Here is a 22,548-nt window from a genome sequence, read left to right on the forward strand (position 1 = left end):
ATTATTTTTTTTAAAAAGTAATTTTCCCCTTAGAACATTCCAGCTAAGGCTTGAATCGGAGGAGTTAGAGTCCTGACACAGCCTATCCAGTCTCTTGATTTTTCATGGGAAGAAACTATAGCTCAGAGAGAGGAAGGGTTCCCCTAAATCTCACCACTGTCAGGAGGCCGAGGTGGGGCACCCTTGGTCCTTCACCCCAACTGCTGACCAAGCCCAGTGTACTCCTGGCCAGGGGGATGGGCTGCCCCCAGGTCTGGAGACCCTGCAGTGAGGTACGGTCAAGGGCTCCTGGAGAAGGCGTTCTCTGGTTGTGCCAGGGAATTGTTTTGTCCCCTTTGGAAGGTAAGGGTGGCAGGCAGACATTGTTCCTTGATACTTCTTTTCGTTTATGATTTTTATTTTGGTTGTCATATTCTTTCTACTTTTTGTATTTACAAAAAGATACACATACTGGAATTACATTTGAATCAAAATACAAGCTCAATGCAAAATTTAGAAGAACAATGGAATCGGTACTCAAAATCATCCCGTCTATAGATTGTTATCAGCTTTCAATTTTACAAGTAATATATAACTATATTTCCTTTCATAAAATTAAAAACTACAACTAATATTCATATCCGCACCCATCCTGGTGTCTCCTTTGCCCCACCCTTCCCGTCCTTCATTCCTGTCTGTGCAGTCACTGTTGGGACGTCGATCTTTCTCTTTCAAGGGCTTTTTATGTAAAATTCTCTAAAAGGTGCCTCACTGTATGTTTCCATACTGGGATAAAAGACTAAGTTGCTAAATAGCAGGACACCCAGCAATGATTTGGCTTTGAAAGAAAGGCACTTGGTTCTCATGTGATGGTCCAGGATTAGGAGTCTGCTCGCGGGGCTGCCGTGTTCCGTGCAGTCGTTCGGGTCCCAGGCTGACAGTGGCTCTGTGTCTTTACCATGTGGCTTCCTAGGTCAGTCCGGTCATTGCTATTCCACTCAGCGGGAGGAGCAAAAGGGTGGAAGTGGAGGGCCAGAGATTCTCTCAAACGAGCGAGGCTGGAGTGGTACACCCTCACCTTCCATCTGCGAGAGCCTGGTCCTGGCCAGCCTGGCTGAGGGGAGGGGCGCGCGGAGATGCCTGGTGCAGCCAGGAAGAAGGGGAGAATGGATGTGGGGGGGCTGCCCTTTTGCATTAGTCCGTTATCCAAGCATGCGTCTTGGAGCCTTCCCCGTTATAGCTTATCAGACTAGCTCATCCCTTCCAACTGCTGCATAACGTTCCACAGTGAGAACATACTGCTGTCTGTTTCGCCGTGTTGTTCTTCATGGATAGTTAGCTGCTTTCCACCATTCGCTCTTAGAGTCACGGTTGCAGTGCCCTAATGCATGTATGCGATGTTCTGTCCTGTGGGAACTGGGTCATCAGGATGTGTCTGTAGTTCGGACAGCCTTTGTTAAACTGCCCACCAAACTGGGCTGATATACCAGTTTCCACTTGGGGTTTGAGAAAACCTGTTTCCCTACTATGGCCTGTCGGCTGATTCTTGCATTTTAATTCTGACAACAAGGGAGGGACTTTAAGTAAAGTCACACCCCACCCCACCAAAAAAGAAAAATGAAACACTCGTATAAAAGTTCTTTGGAGAAATATTTATTGTGGAGTAGATTCATTAGAGCAGAACACTTAAAAACGACTCAAGTTCTTGGCTTTGTTTTACAGCCTGAATCTAATACTAATTTATTTCTATTCGGTGATTCAATTTAGTAACAATTTAAAAATCTGTGGTTGAAGATGATAGTTAAAGATGAAACTGAGTTATTTAAAGGAAATGAAAGTTGCCTTTTGATTTAGCACCAGCTGCCTTAGAGCAAGATTGCTTTTGAGGAATTTATGATCGAAGGAATGTGATCCTGTGTTTCCGCTATGGATTTGCTCAAATCATGAAAATAGTCATCGAAATTAGAGGGACTCCGCCTTTCACAGACCAGCGAGGAGACATAGTGCTAATGCAGCAACTTACGTCTCGTCAGATACACAATTATAAATTTGAACTTGCAGAAACCTGTACCACTTTTGTAGACACTCTTTTACACCAACCTCATTTAAAATATAATAATAATAATAATAATAATAACATGGTCAAGATGGTTATTTCTTTGATTACATGATAATGTTTATAATCATCTATGCATTTGTTGATATATTTATTTCCTAGTGTATCGTACATTTCAGTTTTGAAGAAAAAGATGAATTTCTTCAAGTCTCAGGTTATTGATTTAATTTAATTTTCAGCATTTCTGTTCTTCCCTTTACCATTCCCTTCCCTCAACCTCCATCTAGAAACTTAAATGTCTTATTACTTTGTACTGCTAACCAAACTAATTTTGCCCAGATTGAGAGGTTATAAAATTTATGCAATTCAGGCTCACAGAAGTAAGACAGCACATGTGAATTCAAGAAGCTGTTAGTTATGAAGCTCTTTTCCTTTCTGAAAGGAAAGTAGTTTTAAACTTCATTGAACGGATCTATGAAAAAGGTTGAGTATTATTTTACAATAATTTTAGACTTTCATGACTGGAAATTAAATACAGCAGTTTTAGAGGTATATTTTACTTGAACTTTTACAAGCTCAGGCCATGTTTTTATTAAAAAATCGGACTCAGCACCTTCTATGGAGTACAATACCAGATGTGAGGTACAAGAGGACTTGTTGGGGCCACCTGCTTACTGTGTATTAAAAACTTGTGTGGTAGCTGATGTCATATAAAGTGCGTATGAGAGGGAATAATTGGAGTTATTAGACCAGATCAGAGTAGTAGGGATCACTGGGGGTGGAATGTTCAGAATTTTCTATCGCATTTCACTATTCGTTTCGAAAAACTTGGGTGGCAGTGATGACCCTTTGATTTCGAAAGAACAGCACAAACCAAGTGCAAAGACTGAAGAGATTCTGTGAATGCGTTTAGGGAGAAGCAGGCCTCGGGACGGGGATAGTTGAAAAGGTAAATTGAATTTGATGGACTTTGTGGCAAGTGGCAGCTACCCATACCTTCCAAAGGGGACAAAACAATTGCGTAATTTATAGAGCTTTTCTCTATTAATATTTGTTCTTTTTTCTTTCCTTTTCTAACATTTTTCATCCTTTCCACCTGTGTTTCATTCCTTTTTCACAATCCTTTCTCGGTGTCAATAGAAACAAAGCCTCCATTTCAAGGTTGAACCAGAGTGCTGGACCCGGGAGTCTGCATACGTGTGCTTTGGAGCAGTGAGCTTTAAGCTGGGAGCGCATTCTGGGGGGCGGTGTGGGGAGCGGTTTGGTTTTCAGACCCTCAGCCTCCATCTGGACTCTTTCCTGAAACTGATCGCTCGAGCAAATGCCTGTGGAGGGGCGTCAGGCCTGCTTTATTCTCCCATCCTCCAACACCCCGCTTCATCATCGCCCCTTTTCACCCATCCCTCATCTTATTATGTGGATGGAGCCTTGTCTGACAGGGAGCAACCTCTGGGGTGGCAAACAAAAGGACAGTGTGAAGTATTGGTGTGGAAAGCGAGTGACACTAGCAGTTCCTTTTGCACGTCAGGTAGTTTCCAATCTTCAGATGAAATCGAAGAAGGACCCAACCCATCTGTCAGCTGACAGATCATTAAAAAGACTTTTGATGATAGATCAGGGTGTGATTTTTGGCAAATATGTTGGAAGGAGTTTAAAGAATTGAGTGACGTTGCTATAATAAAACTCCTGTTTCCTTGTACTTATGTATGTGAACAAGGCTCCTCAGTGTTTACATCTGTGAAAATGGAAAGTGGGAATAGAATTGGTAGTGACTGCTGTCTCAGTCTAGCAATCAGTAATATTCATCCATGGATCCAATAAAATAAAAAAAAGATCCATTCATCTCATGAAGAGATGTATTTCCAGTGGATTTCAAGTTTTTTATGTGTGATATTTTTATCAAAATTTGAAACAGTTTATCAATTCTGTACTATTGATAATTGTAACTATAAACCAACCCACAGAAGTAAAACATGTTAATACTTAAGAACTTTATGGATATAGGAAATAAAACAATTAAGATGTCAATTTTTACATAGTATTTTTATGGAGGTTAAGACTTTCAAGTATTAAATTAATTATGTTAGGATGAAATTCTGGGAGTGAAGTGGAATTTTGTTGAAGGAGAAAAAGGAATGAAAATTTCTGACTAAAGAAGTTTGTTCCTGTACTTTTAAAGTAGATGATAGTGGGTAACACATTTCTATGGTACCTTAATTCCTTTGAATAGGTTTAGAAGAGTGATATAATAATTTTATTTACAATATCAGTTTCTACCTTAAGCCAGAAATTTCATCCTTTGTGACCCTCCAAACGTATACTGAAAAACTTTATATGTCAACTTAAAAATATGTAAAGCTTTCATAGTTTTTTTTGCCATTCTCTTAGGGGTATGAGGCCAAAGGTTTGCAGACCACATGGCATGGTAGCACTTCTTAACCCCACGGTAGGGGGCAGACGTGCTTGTTGGTTCTTGAGCAGCAAAACTTCTCCAAGTAGAAATAATACAATGAGAATCTTGAACAAGTTGAGTGTTGTTTGGACAGTCATTTTCACTTTTCCTAACTTTGCTGAAAAAAATCTATCCGTATGAAGTTTAGGGCTAGTGTCACTTGTGAGAGCTTTTTAAGTGCAAACATGACCGTGTCTCTGCCTTTCTCAAAAACTCACAGGCTTTCCATTTCCTAAGCTACAAAACCCTAACCTGTAGCATGCCAGGGAAATCCTTGGCTCCAACCCTTCTTTCCAGCCTGGGCTCTGCTCATGACCCTGATATTCTTTGTTTCAGTTTCACTAAACACCTGCCATTTCCTGAAAGTGGATCTTTGAATGTGCTGTTCCCACTGCCTGGATGTTTTCCACCCGATTCATTCCCACTGGACAATCTCAGTCAGTTCTCTGCTCTGGACTCCTCGTTCATGTCTCCAGGTAGTGAGCGGCTCCCTCCTTACGCTTTGTGCATCGTCGTCTCTGCCTCACCGTGGCCCCTGTGTGCTGTGTTCCCCCCACCCCCCAACACAGACCGTGTTCTACGTGTGCCATGGCGAGCCTGGGAGAACAACGAGCACTCATGTTTATGCTTCCATGTACATTTGGCTCATGGGATTTGGGGAATGAGTAGCCGTTAAGAAATGGTAAGTGTTGAATTGGGGCATGGCATGGCTTGGTGGGAAGAATAGTCCAGAGGCCTGGAGGTCCACATCAGCCATCACTGAAGTGCTTTCCCTTTGGCAAGCCAGCAGGCCTTCATCTGCTTCCTTTCTCTGTCCATCAAACATAGTACGTGCTTGATTAGAGGGTCTTTCATCCCTTTCCAGGTCTGAAAGCTGAGATTATAGGCTCTGTAAGGCTTGTCGGCCATGTGTGAGCGGATGGTCATCCAGGCCCCAACTAGAAAGGCAGGCAAGCACACTTGAGGGAATAAGAGGGTGAGAGGAGAGGCTGCTGAACTGGGAAGGCAATGTGAAATTTGAGAGAATACATAAAATCCAAAATATTTGTGAGGGAAAACACATCTGTTCATAAGCACATAAGAGATGCCCAGTGTCGTTAGCCATCCGGGAATTGCCAATCAAAACCCCAGTCACATACCATCTCACAGCCACTAAGATGGCTCAATAAAAAGATACACAATAACAAGTGTTGGTGAGGCTGTGGAGAGGTTGGAACCCTCCTATGCTGCTGATGGGGATGTAAAATGTTACAGTGGCTTCGGAAAACAGTCTGGTGGTGCCTCAAAAGGTTAAACATGGAGTTATAGAATGACCCATCAATTCTACCCCTAGGTATCTACCCAATAGAAATGAAACATGTCCACACAGAAACTTGTGCATAGATTATTTATAGCATCACTATTCACAACAGCTAAACAACCCAAATGTGCATCCGTGGATGAGTGGGTACATGAAATGTGGTCTAGCCACACAGTAGAATATTATTCAGCCATGAAAAGGAAAGAAGTGCTTGTACACGCTACCACACGGGTGCACTGTGAAAGCGTTGTGCTAAGTGGGAGAAGCCAGACAGAAGACCGCCTGTTGTATGGTTTCATTTATATAACATGTCCAGAACAGACAAATCCATAGAGAGAAAATGTAAGTGAGTGGTTGCCCGGGGATGAGGAGGGGAGATGGGGAGTGACTGCTAATGGGTGTAGGGTTCGTTTTAGGGTGATGAAAATGTTCTCAAATTAGACAGTAGTGACGGTTGCACGACTCTGTGAATCTACTAAGACCACTGAGCCCTCCACTTTGAAAGGGTGACTTTATGATATTTGAATTCTGTGTCAATAAAGCTGTTATTTAAAAAAGCGATGGGTGGTGTAGAAATGCAGAAGCATAAGTCAGAAGTGATGTAATAGGTAGGCACTCTTTAAAGATAAAATGTAATAAACATCTCTTGATGAAAACATATTTCCACATCTGGAAGTAGCTGAGAGTAGCTTGACAACCCACGTAGAATAACCACTCACAGGTAAATTATTTGGACAAAGTGCCGAAGGCTTTGGGTGGGGGGAGAGAATGGAGGGCTGTAGAGCTTGTTGGGTCCAGAATTTCCACAGAAGGTGCCTTCATTTGAGCTGTACAGACACGGCTCATGTTCTAAGGTAGGTTACACGTGCTCCTTAACGATGGGGAACCACATTTCATTCCTCTTTGTCATATCCTGTCTCCGAGCCCTTAGCACGGAACCTGGTCAGCATTCCGTAAATGTCTGTGGAAATAAAATGAAGTAATTTTTCTGTCAACATACCCACCATTGGGAGAGGTGAAAAATTGAGAAAATGAATAGAATGTGTTTAACTTATTTTCACACTCATTTTATTGAAGCTCTTTGTAAAAATAAACCCGTGTGGAAGGTAATTGATTGAGTGATAATTTCTAAGTAGCAAAGTGTTAAAAGTAGATAAGTGCCTCCTACTGTGGAGAAGTTGCCTGGCCAGAATCTGAACTGCTGAGGTGTTTATTTTAACACTGGGAAACATTTATTACTCTAAACTTGTTTCCATTCGTACACAGCATCTATCATACCAGATGTGCCACGTCTCAATGAGACATGGCTCAGAAAATGCAGTAATCCCCGTATGAGGTGAATGTCTAAGAGAAATAATTTTTCCTTTTTATTTATTGCCTGTTTCTTTAGCCTGTGTTCCTTCTAAACTACAGCTCAAGTTGTAATTTGGCTTAGTTTATTTGATTTACGCAAACATTAATAGTGTTTTAGCATTATATTATATTTTTCTCAATTAGCTATAGCTTAAAATTTGAGTATCTCCAACTAGAACTTGGACTTGGGGGTCTTCTTAGCAATGAAACAGCAGCAGCTGTCCCTGACTGGCCCTTCTCACTTACTCAATTCCAACTTTGTATTCCATGGCCAGTTTGGGGAAGGAGCTGCATGACTTCTGGAAGGGCGTGGCCTCCAGGGGGCGTGGCTTCCCAGAGGGCGTGGCTTCGGCATCTGATGAACCTGGCTTGAGTTCTGCTCTACCATTTACTACCTGGGTGACCATGAGGAGGTTATATGATTTCTCTCTGTTTAGTTTCCTCATATGAAAATTCATGAATAATAATACCAACACAGCGGGGAAGATGAAATCGAACACTAAATTTGATACCAAGGACGGAGCAGGTGCTCTATGTGAATTAACCCCACCCCCAACATGTGCTACATACAGGGCACATGTGTGCGCACATGCGTGGATTCCCATGCATTCTCATCCTGCTAATTCTGACCTGAATCCTGCCATACAGTGGGCTCTGAATAAATATTGGTTGAGTAAATATGTCACTTGCAAGAATAATTCTGTGATTGGGTCAAGGTCAGCCTGTCCTCAGGCAGACACTGGCCTCCATGGTGAGCCCGCAGATTGCTGCCCACCCTCCCTGTCTCCCAGAACACTGGCATCTGTGCAGGGTTGCTGCTGGAAGCCGTAGCAGGGACACATCTGGGAGCGGCGATTCATGAAGCCCACCTCCAGGCCACTTACAGTCCTTGTATAGAATTCTTCCAGTGTCAGTCTCAACTGTATTCAGAAGGTTGAGGGATAATGTTGGATTTGTAGTTGGATGCTCTTCACACACAATACAAGTGTATTAAAGGCACTTAAGGGAATGCGAAGGGCGCAAGGCCGTGACACTGGGAAGTCCTGGCACCTGGCAGGCAGGCCCCTCCAGCTGGGGTCCGAGACCACGTTTTGAGATGAAAAGATCGGAATCCTCACTCTTTCTGCTTCCGTGAAGTTTCAGTCCAATTAAGAACCATGTGGGTGTCCGTGGGGTGCACCGTGGGTGCAAAGCCAGATCCATAAACCATTTGTGAAAAGTCGGGGAGTTCCTTTCACAGGCATTTTGCTGAGATGTAAGAAAATAAAATCAGAACGGGGAGAATGGGAGAGCAAGAGACGATGAAGGTCCAGCCAGATGATGGATGTTTAGGGGCATTAGAAAATCACAAACCCCATGGGAAACCGGCCCCAGCGATCACAGCCTGATGCAGGCATCCTGAGCCGGGAGAGAGAGAGGGGGCGCGCAAGCAAGTTCCCTCGGGACAGGGGTGTGTTAGACATTTGGGGTGCTGCACGTGCTATCCCTTTTCCGGAGGCTCTGCCCCACACATGTGCTGGCATTCTCTGTCCCTGCGGGTGTCTGCTGTGTCCCCATGGCCAGTCCAGCTCCTGTCCTCCTGATGGCAGCAGGCACTGCCTTACCCAAGCACCATCTGTCCATTCCTTTCTGGCCTCCTGGTCACTGTCTCGCTCCCTCTAAAACGAAAACCTCCCAAGGTCAGGTTTACTGTTTACCGTTGATCCCTAGAGCCCGGGTGAGGCAGGGGCCCTGTAAATGTTTGTTGAAGGACTGCATGCATTCCGAAAACACATTCAGGGCTGTTTTGATTGTTTCCCCTTAATCCTCTGTTTTTTATAAGAGCGTGATCTTTCCAACCTTAATTTTGCCAATCGTGGTTCCTCTTAGAAACAAGGCTTGGTGGTTAGGGAGAGAGTCCTGACTTTATACTTCAAGTAATGCTTAGCCAGTAGCCGCTTTTGGAGTTTTCTATCTTTTGCAGCTATATCACAATAGATCCCAGGTGAATTAAAGAATTAAATATGAAAACACGAGAAAGGGGAAGACAGTGAAGTAGATATTTAGTCATGCTCGTGATGAGGTAAGAATTCTTAAGTTTAAGGGCAATGAACAAGATTTTTATAGAAACTTTAAATATTTAATGAAAATGTTTAGAATACAATAATAATAAAAAAACAAAAACAAAAACAGGTCTTCAAACTAAATGACAGCCAGTTGAGAACTAGGCTTTTGTGGAGAAAACAGGGCCACTCTGCTTTGATCAGGAGAACTTGCATGAAGCACCCAGCATGTGGGCACGTGAGACGCCCGCATGGCGTGAGCTCTGGGAAGCCAGAGAGGCCCTGGAGGTTAGGGGTGGGGGAGCAGAGCAGGGCCGGTGCTGGGCCTTGGCTGCACCCAGACTGGCTGGTCTCATCCATAACTCAGCTCACTTCCCTCTAGTGTACACAGATAAAGGTGCAAACCGCATGAATCAGTGTGGGCTACTTTGGAACAGGGCTTGTGCATCGTAAGAGACAAGCTTCTCTGTATGTCTCCTGCCTCACTCCTGCCTTCTCCCTTCGCCTTCCCATCTCCAGCTTTGGGGTATGGGCGGACAGAAAGAAAGGCTGAAGAAAGGGACAGAGAAAAGATCTAGAGGCTTGTATCGCTCAATACAACTAACGTAGACCTGGAAAACCTCCCTGTGTGCCTCAGGTCTGAGATGGCAGCATGGAGCAGGAGAAGCCATCCTGACACAAGTTTTTAAATGAATTCCCTTATTTGCGGAGCCCTTGAAAAACATCGTTTGACCTGTTTTTCAGTTCAGGCATTCTTGCTTTGCATGGCACCATGTCAACCGAAACCCGTGGGTGTCAGAACAGTGACCTTACTATGTACCATTTCCGAGGACATGGCTCCCACGTGCATGAGTTTCAGTTACCGTGGTCCCATGCAAAAGGAGAACTGCGTGTATTAACAAATTGGTACATTTTAGTTAATCAGAGTATGACGCCGCATGGGGCAAAAAGTACATGGTGTGTGTGTGTGTGTGGTTTCACATGCTAGTAAATCTTAGTTTCTTTGCACTGCTTTTCTGATTTCGAAATACATTAGCCATTTCATGTTCTGGCTCATACCCACCTCATAACTAGAGGTGAGGGAACACGATCTCTAGATGTGGTTTTCTCTTAACAAGGTGATTATTGGTGGTGGGTGCTGTTTGGGCATTCATGTTTTGGTTTTTTTTTTCCTTCTCATTTTCTTTTTGTTGCTGTGGGGACTGTATGATGTGTGTTGCCTGATGATGTACTTCCTAGAACAGGTTACATTTTAATGCTTTTCCAGTGTGTTAATGGCGGGTTTTGAAGGACTGCTGTTGGCATGGTATGTGTTCTTTGTCTTTCTGACCCATGGAAGCTACGGGACTTGTCATCTGACACTGATTCTGTTTTAGAAAGTCTTACATATGTGCATTGCCATTTGTATGTCCTGTAAAACCAAAGCCGTCCACAGTCTAATAACACCAGACGTACCAGAGTGTCACTTCACAGCAGAGTTGTAACACCAGGAACCCCACTGAGAAGTTCCAGCCTGCCTGGTCTTCTCTCTTCAATGCTAGTAATTCAAAATAGCAGTGTGGTGTCCAACCAAAGGTGACCCATGCTTCTTTTTTTAATAGCTTTTTAAAACTATAATTCTCATTTGATACAATGCCACATTTAAAGTATACAATGAATACAGTGGTTTTTAGTATATTCACACTTGCGTGGCTGTCACCACAGTCACCCCAAAGAGAAGCTCTGGGCCCATTAACAGTCACTCCCATGCCTCCCCACCATCTCAGCCCCGGGCTGCCACTATCTATTTCGTGTGTCTATAGATTTGCCTAATCTGGACATTTCATATAAATGGAATCATATAAAGTGGCCTTTTGTGTCTGGCTTCTTTCACTGAACATAAGTATGAGTATAAATATTTTATATTGCCACCTTCATCCTCTTGAAGTTATTCATAGATTATATAACCTGTCTCCACACATAATTAAAAAATTCAATATTCTCAATGTAATAAAACAGAAATAAAAAGAAGTTGTTAAAGTAAAACAATACGCATCTTAATATGTCCTCATGTCTGACTGTTCAAGAAGACATAATGAAGTAGTTAGATGCTTGCCGCCCCCCCCCCCCATATGTAAAATCATGAACGTGACGGCTGCCGGCTGCCAGACAGACTCATAAAGGTGTGTTGCCCTGGGCGTTACAGACACCATGAATGGTCTTGCCTTGGATGACATGATTTTACGTAATGGGAAACAACTCCGTGCTTTGGACTTGACCCATCTTCTCTTGATTTATGTGCTAGTAACGTCCTTGGAAAGTTAGGAGTATAATACAACTGTACAGAAAATAATTTTTGTTTACATGTAAAAATAAAATCAGGTTCTCATGTCAGATCATTATGAACAGGTTTTTCATCTACCTGAGTGACCAGCAGGCCGTTACAGTTTCGTCTCGGTGGAGGGGAGAGTGTGGTTGTCCAGGACTGTCCTTTGTGAGCTGTAGGACAGTGTTAATCCCTCTGAGCACTCAATTCTAGTCATTGCAACAGCAGAAAAATTGCGTTCTGAAATGTCCCCTAGGGGGCACTCCTGCACCCGTACAGGGCCTCTGCTCTGGGGCCTACCTTGTGACGTCTGCTTCATCAAATGAGCTATCTCTTACTACTTACGCTTTCTTTTTCTCCTTGAACTGTTCAAATTATTGGCCCAACTGTCATAAACAGGAAGGAAGCTGGTACCATCTTCAGGTATGGTGAAAAGGAAATACTCATCCCACCCCCACCCCCAAGATCCTACTCAAGTCCCTTTCTGTTCTGAAGTGTTGCCTTCTCAGGCCCATCCCAGGAAGTCACTCCTTTGGCACAGCTCCGAGGATCCATACAATCTGCATCTCCTTCTGATACTTTTTGGCAACTGTTGCATGTTATACATTTTCTTTGGATGTGGGCACCCTCCTAAGCTTCCGTCGCCATGCCCAGGACGTGCCTGCCTCTCATAGGAACCCAGTGAGCATTTGTTTCTGTGGTAGAGTGGTGGGACGTTGTTACAGTAGTGTTTTTTACTTTTATTTTTTTATTAAATAAAAGTAAATTACGTTATTTACTTATATTTTTCTATTTTTTTATTATTATATTTTACAAGATTGACACACAGTATTATATTAGATTCAGGTGTACAACACAGTGATTTGACATTTATGTACCTCATGAAGTGATTACCACAATAGTCTAGTAGCCATCTGTCACTGTACAAAGTTATGATATTATTGACTATATTCCCCATGCTGTATATTACATCCCTGTGACTTATTTTATAACTGGAAGGTTGTGTGTAACAGTGGTTTTTAAACTTTCTCACTTCGGTATCCCTAAAATAATTTTGAAAATCTACAAATCCCCTTACATGTGTTTAAGCTGAAATGTAACAATGTTCATCACAAGTTTAAATAATTGCAAAGGGGGTAATTTTCAACATATGATAAATATTGATGTTCAAATCAGTAACATTTCTTTCTAAGATTCATCCAGTGAATCTAAATGCCATACCTATTTTAGACCTAACATCATCCACTAACAATTATACGAAGCTCTTCTTTAATAGTCAGAATTTTATGTTATTTGATCTTCTCAAACTCATATTTCTATTCCAGGTGCCCCATAGAATTTTATACTGATGTCATACGTTTTTATTCTTTTTTTATATTCTTTATAAATTTTTATCTATTTTATTTTTTTCAATTACAGTTGACATTCAGTATTGTATTAGTTTCAGGTATATAGCATAGTGGTTAGACATTTATGTAACTTACTAGACTGATAAGTCTAGTACCCACCTGGCACCATATACTGTTATTACAATATTATTGACTATATTCCCTATGCTCTACATCCCTGTGACTATTTTGTAACTACCAATTTGTGTTTCTTAATCCCTTCACCTTTTTCACCCATCCTTCCAACCCCCCTCTCGTCTAGCAACCATCAGTTCTGTGTATCTATGAATTCGTTTCTGATTTGTTTGTTCATTTATTTTGTTGTGTAGATTCCACATATAAGTGAAATCACATGGTATTTGTTTCTCTGTCTGACTTATTTCACTTAGCATAATGCTCTCTAGGTTCATCCATGTTATCACAAATGGTAAGGTTTCACTGTTTTTTTTTATGGCTGAGTAATACTCCATTGAATACTTGTATATACACCACACTTCTTTATCCAGTCATCTATTGATGGACATTTAGGTTGCTTCCACATCTTGGCTATTGTATATAATGTTGCAGTGAACATAGGGCTGCATATATCTTTTCAAATTAGTATTTTGGATTTCTTGGGATAAATACCAAAATGAGATTCCTGGCTCATATGGTAGATCTATTTTTAATTTTTTGAGGAACCTCCTTGTTTTCCATAACGGCTGCACCAATCTGCAATCCCACCAACAGTGCATGAGGGTTCCCTTTTCTCCACATCGTCGCCAACACTTGTTGTTTATTGATTTATTGATCGTAGCCATTCTGACAGGTGTGAGGTGATGTGTCACTGTGATTTTGATTTGCATTTCTCTGATGATTAATGATGTTGAGCATCTTTTCATTTGTTTATTGGCCGTCTCTATGTCCTCTTTGGAGAAATGTCTCTTTGGGTCCTCTGCCCATTTTTTAATTGGATTGTTTGTCTTTTTGGTGTTAAGTTGTATGTATTATTGGCAAATTACATTTTTATTCTTTAAAGTCTTTTATCAATTTTTCTAGGCTATTTCTGTGCAACAAAAACATGTAATTTTCTGTGAATTTAAGACTCTAAGGATACAAAAATTCTTCCAGATTGAGTTCTTATGATCATCAATGGTATACAATATACAAAAAACAACTGCACTATAAATTTTGATGAATGGTTATTAAACATTTCACTGGAAATATACCTCTGAATGAGATGGATGTGGTCATCTGTGTCAATTAGTTCATTTATCTGTGTCTGAACATGACTTTTTGATAGAATGAGACAGTTCAGCACTAATTCTCTTCTTTCTTTTTATATACGTAACCAATGAGAAACTTTCTTCACATAAAAAATTAGATGAAATGGAAGGAAGTTTTTTGTTTTGTTTTTTAATATAGCATCATCACTTAGTTTTTTGGAAATGTTTTCAAGTTATATGCCCAAAATTACATTGATCGCTCATCAGCAAGTATTTTTTTCCACTCAATCTGCCCATCATTAATTCAAGTTGGTCCTTCTTCAGTTTTGTTGAGTGCAAAGAACTGGAAACAACCTAATTTACAGAAGGATTTGTTATTAGTCGTTAGAGTCATTTTCTTATTAATATCTGAAGTTTACCTAAGATACTTTATTGTGATGTATCAAATTGTTATAATTATACATATTAATGCTTTATTTAGAGACTCCTAATTTAATCTACTTAAAGGTAGTTGAGAAAATGGAAATACTTAATTTTACATCCTCATCAAAACAATACACTTTTAAAACAAAATGCTTTTATTTTATCCCATGTTTTAAATACACTTTTGTATAAACCTTGGAGCTGCTGATTTAACCCTTCCAGTTTTTGGAAAGTACCTGCTAAATAACCCCATTGGCACAGCCAATCCTCTTTGCAAACCGAGTAGCCAAACCAAACTTTCTGTTAGAAAGTCCACCTTCCTTGCTCAATTCAAAGAAACATGTTAGTATTCAGGTCCCACTGACCAGATCTCACCTCTTTGTTCTAATTTGAAGATGGACAAATGAGGCGTGCAGATGGTTCCTGGATGAAATAAGGTACCTTAAATAGCTCTCTTTGGCATTTTCCTGGGAGTAAAGCATTCTTGGATAGCAGATGGGTTATGAAAAGGTAAGACTGTTGAGTGAAAGTTGTCTGTACTCCCTTCACCCGGCCCGAGACTACATCTTCATCAAGAACGATGCAGCATGGATCAAAATGCCTCATTTCTAAATGCACACTTTGCACTTACTAAATGTGTCGAAGATGGGGAACGAGTTGTGGTTTATGGTGTTTGATTGAAGGATCTTTTTTTACTGTCACGGGGAGAGTGAGAGGTATTCCTTTCCTCATCACAGTGGAGGCAGGCGGTTGTTTAAGGGGAGGTAGAGTGGAGCTTGTGTGTGCCTGGACGCCGAGCCCGTTCTGTCATAGACTTGGGCGAGGAAGAGTACATGTGGACAGAGGAAGCTCTGGGAGGTTTTCTCTTAAAACTGCTCATGCCTGCATGCCCTCTGTTGTTGTTGTTTTTTTTTTTTTTTTCTGTTTCCAAGTGCACTTTTTTCTTTTTACATTCAATATTATTTTTTATTAATTTCAGGGGTACAGCATAGTGGTTAGACATTTATATAATTTCAGAAATGATCCCCCTGACTAGTCTAGTACCCACCTAGCACTATACATAGTTATTACCATATCATTGACTGTATTTCCTATGCTTTACATTATATCCCCATGACTATTTTGTAACTACCAATTTGTACTTTTTAATCCCTTAATGTTGTTACACTTGATGTCCCAGAGGTCTCTTAAACTATCCTCATATTTTGGATTCTTTTTTTCTTTTTGCTGTTCCAATTGGGTGTTTTCTGCTACTTTGTCTTCCAAATCGCTGATTCGATCCTCTGCTTCATCTAGTCTGTTGGTGATTCCTAGTCTGTTCTTCATTTCAGTTATTACATTCTTCACTTCTGACTGGTTCTTTTTCATGGTTTCTATGTCGTTTTTTGTGTGCTTGCTATCTCATATGGAAGGTCTCACTAAGTTCCTTGAGCATTCTTATAACCACTGTTTTGAACTCTGTCTCTGGTAGGTTGCTTGCCTCCATTTTGTTTAGTTCTTTTTCTGGATTTTTTTTTCCTGTTCTTTCGCTTGGAATGCATTTCTTCGTTTCCTCATTTTGGTTGTTTCTCTGTGTTTGTTTCTATATATTAGGTAGATCTGCTATGTCTCCCAGTCTTATATAATAGGTGTCCTGTAGGGCCCAGTGGCACAGTCTCCCTATTCACCTGCTCCAGGTGCTTTAGGAGTGTCCCTTGTGTGGGTTGTGTGTGCCCTCCTGCTATAGTTGAGTCTTGATTGCTATTAGCACATCACTGGGTGGGATTGACCCTCAGGCTGACTGGCTGTGGGGTTTGGCCATGTCCATAGCTTATGGGCTGCTGTGCGGGAGCCTTACCACACTGAGTGGGCTCTGCTGCCTGTTGAGACTGCCCTTTTTGTGTGCCGCTTGTGGAGTTAATTGGGAGGTGCTCTGCTGTGGTCTGAAGCCAACCACCAAGTATGTTTGTTCTGGGCCTCTTGGGAGGGGCTTCCGAGCAGGCCTAGGTCACCCACTGCCTGTGACTGGCCAGGGACTGCCTGGTAGGAGCTACAAAATGATCTGCAGTTTTTTGCTGCCTGTGCTAAACCTGGAGGTGCATGGGAGAGGCCACACTGCAAACCGAGGATGGCTGCCACCAGTTCTGGGCCTGCGGTAGCTCCGCAAAAATCCAGAACACCTGGAGGCCTGCTGCTGCCTGCCAGCTCCCTTAAGGATCAGCCACTGATAAAGCCTCGTGCAGTACTCGAATTAAATGAGTTAGGGTCTCAGGGAGTCACTAGAGTGGGAAGAGTTGTGGTCACCAGGTTAATGTAGACTCTGGTGGTGCCAGTGCTGAGCCTGTAGCTACTCAGCAAAAGTCTCAGAGCACAAGGAGGCCAGTCACTGCCCACCTGGGGCCCATGGACTCTGATAGTGGGAGGGGCTGGTTGCTCACGGAGAAAGTGCCTTCAGCTGTGTGCGAGTTGGGTGGGCAGGGTCCCTGCTGAGTCAGCAGGGTGGAACAGCAGAACTCACAAGCCAATCGGGTTCAGATTTAGCCTGTAGGGGCGGGCTCAACATGGGAAAGATGGTGCCTGCCTGCCGGCTGCCTGGGAAGGATACCCCTCACCAGAAAAATGCCGGCTGTCCTCCAGTCCTACCCCTAAAGACACAGTTTTCAGTCTGTCCCCCCCAGTGTGTCTTCAAGGCCCCCCGAGTCACCTTCTCTGTGCTGGAGCCCAAGGTGAGTGCCTGCGGGTGAGTGAGTCTGTGTGCGGGCCGTTTAAGAGGATACCTGGGTTTCTCACAGCCTTCTGTCCCACCTGAATAGTTGGAATCCCCACTGTTTTCCACATCCAGATGTTGTGGGGGCTCCTCTTCCTGGCACCAGTACTCCAAGCTGGGGACCCTGGTGTGGGGGGCTGGGGTCCTTTGCTCCTCCAGGGGGATCCTCTTATCCCTCCTGATTCTCAACCACCACAAACAACGGGATTCTCAACCACCACAAGCCCGTTCCACGTCTCTACCCCTCCTACCAGTCTCGATGTGGCTTCTTCCTTTCAGTCATAGGACTTCTGTTTGGCTAGACTTCAGTTTTCCAGGTTGATTGTTCTGTAATTTAGTTGTAATTTTAATGTGTTCATGGAAGGAAGCAGGCACCGTTTCTCTCCTCCGCCATCTGGGATCTCTTCCTGCATGCCCTCTTGAAAGGTGTTTTGCCCCCGTTTGAAGATGGCTGTAAGTTAGGACGTTTTCCATCCTCGTTAATCAAGACAGTCTTATAGTGAGGGTGTGCCCTGAGTCCTAGAAAGCCAAAGAACATGTAAGAAAGTTGTGCTTGTGTCTGAGATTTTGTGCTTTTCCTCCCTCTTCCCTTCTGTTCTCCTGCTCTGTCCCAGAAATGATTTAACGCAATTTACAAGGATGTTAAAATCTATCAGATCCTGAATTAAAATTGGGAGATACAAAAGGGGAAGCAATGGTAGAGACATACAAAGGTGGGGAAAATACCTAAAGTGATGGGAGGAATGAACAGAAATGCTCTACAAAATAAAGACACCACTCTGTGCTCCTGTTATTGTCAGGCAGGTCGCCCCCTTTGGAAAGGTGCCTGTGGTACACCGGACTTGGGCGGGATCTCAAGGTCACACGCTATGGCTTAAGAAACAGGCTGTTGAGGGAGACTTACTAGCCAAAGGCCAGGTCCCCTCGTCCTTCTGGTAGCCCTGGGAGCCGTGTCCCCAGCACTGCTGGAATGCAGTGAGTGTGTGTTCTGCGCGTTGAATGACCCTGTCCCTTCTTCTAGGACAAGTCAGAGCCCCCTCGCACTGGGACGGCTCATGGCCTGGTACCGAGCAGCAGGACTCGGGGTTTTCCCATCACACGTGGGAACCTGAGAGCCCAGGGAAGCTGGGGTGGCCCTTTCTGCCAGCAGAGGAAACCTCTGGTGTCATAGGAAGCTGACAGAGGGAGGAACCCTCAGTCCCATGTGGCTTGTTGTCCAAGTAACGCAGAGGAAGCTCATGGGTGATTTTGTGATAATCCTACTTACCTCATCACAATTATACATTTTTTATTTAAATTTACTAACAGCTAATGTAAAAAACAAAATATGCTGTCTTAACAAGTTACAGATTGAAAATAGAGAGACACTTAGAAAAAAAATAGAATTATTCCGAGAGGTGAGATTAGACAGGGATTCTTCTGGGTCCTCGTACCGTCCGAGGACGCTGTGTGAGACTGAATAGCATCCTCCCAAGCCTCTTTAAGGAAGGAGGGCACCACTGACTTCACAGCGTGGCGCTGTCCTGTGTGACCTGTTAGTTTTTAAAAAAAAAAACACTTTAAATTTTACTTAGGAATCATAATATAAAAAATGTGGTAAATTTAGTTCTTTTTCTAATTGAAAAATGTCAAATATATGTTTCTGAAATGTAGAAGGTCATTTAACCTAATTGTTGAAATATCTTGCTTTATTCCATAGCTCTTGCTTTGATCAGGGTCAGGGGTGGGGGTGGGAAGAAAAGAAGCTTTTGCTGAAGAGAGCAAAAAACAACCCGTTTGGGAGAGCCTGGTTCCCAGCCCACACGTCACCCCATGGACATCGCATCTGTCCTCATGTCCCCATTGGGGCTGGGGAGCTGCCAGCACCCAAATATGCAGGGAGGGGTGTCCTGGGATGTCACCTTCTCCTCCTTTCCCTGCTTCCTGGCCAGCCTGGGGAACTGTCTGCCCCAGAATGTAGTCTCCACATTGGAGTTGGGGGGTGACGGGATACAGAAAAATGCAGCAGGAACATCTGAGGGCAAGAGTTCAACCAGGTCCAGTGTCACCCTATTGTCCCCCCAATCCCAGAATCCTCTGGAGAGAGGGGGCCATAGACAAAACCTGTCCTGAAGGCATCTCTCCCTTCTCTTCCCCATTCTGTGAGGAAGGGAGCTGGGGTCCAAAAGGCTCAGGGCACTGAGAGGTGTACGTGTGTGTCCCCCTCGTGCAGCATGTGGCAGCACCTTCCTGAGTTTGTGCTCAGTCCCTGCACTGATTTGGGACTGGCCTCTTGGAGGGGGCTTCTCAGGAGCTCTGAGAAATGGGGTGGAGACTCACCCCCTCTCCCCCCGCAGTTTCCCCAACTCCCCAACCTGGGCAGGGGTCCCACAGCACTGAGCAGCGACCTGTGCTACAGCCTGCCCCATTCTAAATGGTGAACCCCCAGAGGAGTGGGGAGACCGCCAGGGTGAGCTGCCCGCAGGGCTCACTGCCATATCACCCCTTTTGTCCCCTTTCTCCTCCGAGTCCTTTTCACGGCAGTAAGAGAGAATACATAGGTATCGAAACATCAGCGTTAAGGTACAAATCCACATCTGACTCACTTTTTAGTATATTTTTAGGAAACAAAGTTAGGCCTCTAACAGTGATAACTACAGGAATGCTGCTGCTGCCGTACCCATGTTTTCTGAAAAGGGATAGGGACGTGAACATCTTTTCCATTTCTTCTAGCCTCTGCGGGCTCTGTCCCCTCACTCTCCCACCAGGCCATTTTAGGGAAGGGAGTTGAGCACGAAGAGGAGAAAGTGAATGGAACAAAATCAAGGCTAAAACCCTGTGAGATGTACAGGGAAAGAGAGAGGGGAAACAAGGTAGCTCATTGATACATCCTTCAGGGCTCAGGCCATTTTGCGTGGAGGTGAGCGCTCAGAAGTTTAACCCAAGAGTTTGTCCAAGTCAGAGGATGTGGAGGAAAGGGAACCCTCTTGCACTGTTGGTGGGATTGCAGATTGGTGCAGCCACTGTGGAAAACAGCATGGAGGTATCTCAAAAAACTGAAAATGGAACTACCTTATGACCCAGCAATTCCACTCCTAGGTATCTATCCGGAGAAATCCAAAACTCTAATTCAAAAAATATGCACCCCAATGTTTATTGCAGCACTATACACAATAGCCAAGACATGGAAACAACTGAAATGCCCATCGGTAGACAACTGGATTAAGAAACTGTGGTACATTTATACAACGGAGTATTACGCAGCCATAAAGAAGAATGAAATCTTACCATTTGCAACAATATGGATGGACCCAGAGAACACTATACTAAGTGAAATAAGTCAGACAGAGAAAGACAAATACCATATGATCTCACTTATATGTGGATTCTAAAGAAAAGAATAAATGAATGAACTAGTCAGAAGAGAAAAAAAAGAGTTTGTCCAAGTCAAGACCCGTGATTGCAAACAACAAACTGACTTGGGTAATGTGAGCAGAAGAGAAATGTAGGGGAGGCTGGATGTTGGGCTCAGAAGATTAAGGGCAAGGTTGGAGGAGGAGGCTGGGGAAGCACGTTAGGAAGCGAGGGTGAGCACAGCCAGAATTCCAGCCACTCAGGTCCAGTCTGGGGAGGAAGCTGCTGGGTGTGCTGCCCCTGCCCCCAGCAGGAATTCTAGACCATCAGGGCTCTAAGCCAGAGTCTCTAGCAAGTTTCTGGGACCGTGGCCTCTTTCCACCCAGACGCTCCCTGGGGCCCCTTCTCCACTCAAAGGAAGGAGGTGCAGGGGTGTGGCCAGAAGCCACCAAAGTCATTCTTTTCTGTTGAACCCTGATGAGATTATGATTACATTTAATGACTGAATAAAATGAGATTTGTTAGATTTTTTTTCCCTTTTGAAATAAATAAAATTTACATGTCTATGCACATATATTTGTGTATAGATTCTTTATAAACAACATATTAGTTAGCCTATTGGCACACAATTATTGATAAATTGATTGCAGACCAAAAGGCCTTTTCCAGGTACATTACTGAGAACCTGTGGTTCTATAAGTGGGTTTTATCCTCCCCAAACTGGGCATGTCACAAACTACTTTAGTTCAACATTTTCTGGGTCATTTTAAAATAACAGTGCTTAAATGGAATTTATTCACAGTGCTGTTATATCAATATATTCTTTATTATTTTAGGATTAAATTTCCGTGTATAACAAGAGTGTTGTTATTGTCTTCAGAGAGGATTTTATTCTAGAATGGACCTTTTATTCCTTCATCATCTCCGCTTTCTCCTTCATTAACTAAGAAGCAAATTAGACTTGAGTTTAGCCAATGTCTGCCGAATGTTATTTTTAGAAGCCTTCTCACCTCTTTCTCCCTCCTTCGGGATTCCTTCTTTCTTTCCTTAACTCTGTTTTGCCCTCTCAATCAAAATCAGTGCCCTCACGATATTAGTTCAATATGTAAAACAGATTGTTTATTTGCTCTTGGGAAAGGCCTGTCTAAGCTTAAAAATCCAAAAGAAAATGATAAAAGAAAAAGATAGGTTTCTCTATAGTAGTAAATTTCTGTATGTCCAACAATACTACGAAACAGGCTGGTGACCAATGGAGGAAAAAAATATTTGGGACATAAATTATAAGGAAATGGTTAATATTTTCAGTACGTAATCTTTTATAGTTGAAAAATCGGTAAAGAGAGGAGCAATTCCCAAGGGAAGTAATCAGGGGAACAGTAAAATGTGGGAAAACATCTGAATATCATTATTAATAAAAATGGAAAAATACATAATTTTTTGCATGCTAAATTGTGAAGATTAAAAAATTATTTGTGTAAAGATGCAGGGGAAAGGGTATTGTCACCCTGTTGGTGGAGAATAATGTAACCTTTCTGGTGTGTCTGGTGTGATACACACCTTAAAATGTGCATATGTTTTGACCCGACAATTCAGTTTGTAGGAACTTAACTCAAGAAGATGAAGTAGGCCCAAAGATACACCATTTACATCTGCATGTTCATTGCGCCATTGTTGATAATACAGAAAAACAGTCTCAGTACCTAAAATTGAAAGAAGGTTAATTGTTGTATCATTTGATGAACTCTTGTATAGCTGGTAAAAACCATAAAAACAAATCAAAAAACAATACTCATTGTATAACCCAATTTTTGTTTTAAAAAAAGTAAAGAAATAGAAAGGTTTGTGCATACACTGAAAGACGATGAGACAAAGTTTACCAGAATTTATTTAAAGGCAGTTCTCTTTGGGGGGCGGACTTATGGGAGATTTCCCCCACTTTGTGAGTTTCTGAATTTTCTAAAATTTC

General features: G+C 42.6%; 1 protein-coding gene across 7 annotated transcripts in view; it reads left to right on the top strand.

Annotated features, from left to right (window-relative positions):
- HLCS (holocarboxylase synthetase) overlaps nt 1-22,548 on the top strand; it is a 194,909-nt gene that overhangs the window by 83,501 nt on the left and 88,860 nt on the right. The window contains exon 7 of one of the 7 annotated variants that reach the window (XM_074325505.2): nt 4,824-5,416. The exons of the other annotated variants lie outside the window; for them this stretch is intronic. Coding sequence (XP_074181606.2) covers nt 4,824-5,163 — 340 coding nt within the window. The 3' untranslated portion in view covers nt 5,164-5,416. Of the gene's footprint in view, nt 1-4,823; nt 5,417-22,548 lie in introns of those variants that run through there. 7 annotated transcript variants of the gene reach the window in all.

This window comes from Rhinolophus sinicus, chromosome 17 (genome assembly GCF_057876585.1).
Source record: "Rhinolophus sinicus isolate RSI-liver-muscle chromosome 17, RSI-T2T, whole genome shotgun sequence".
NCBI classification, from domain to species: domain Eukaryota; kingdom Metazoa; phylum Chordata; class Mammalia; order Chiroptera; family Rhinolophidae; genus Rhinolophus; species Rhinolophus sinicus.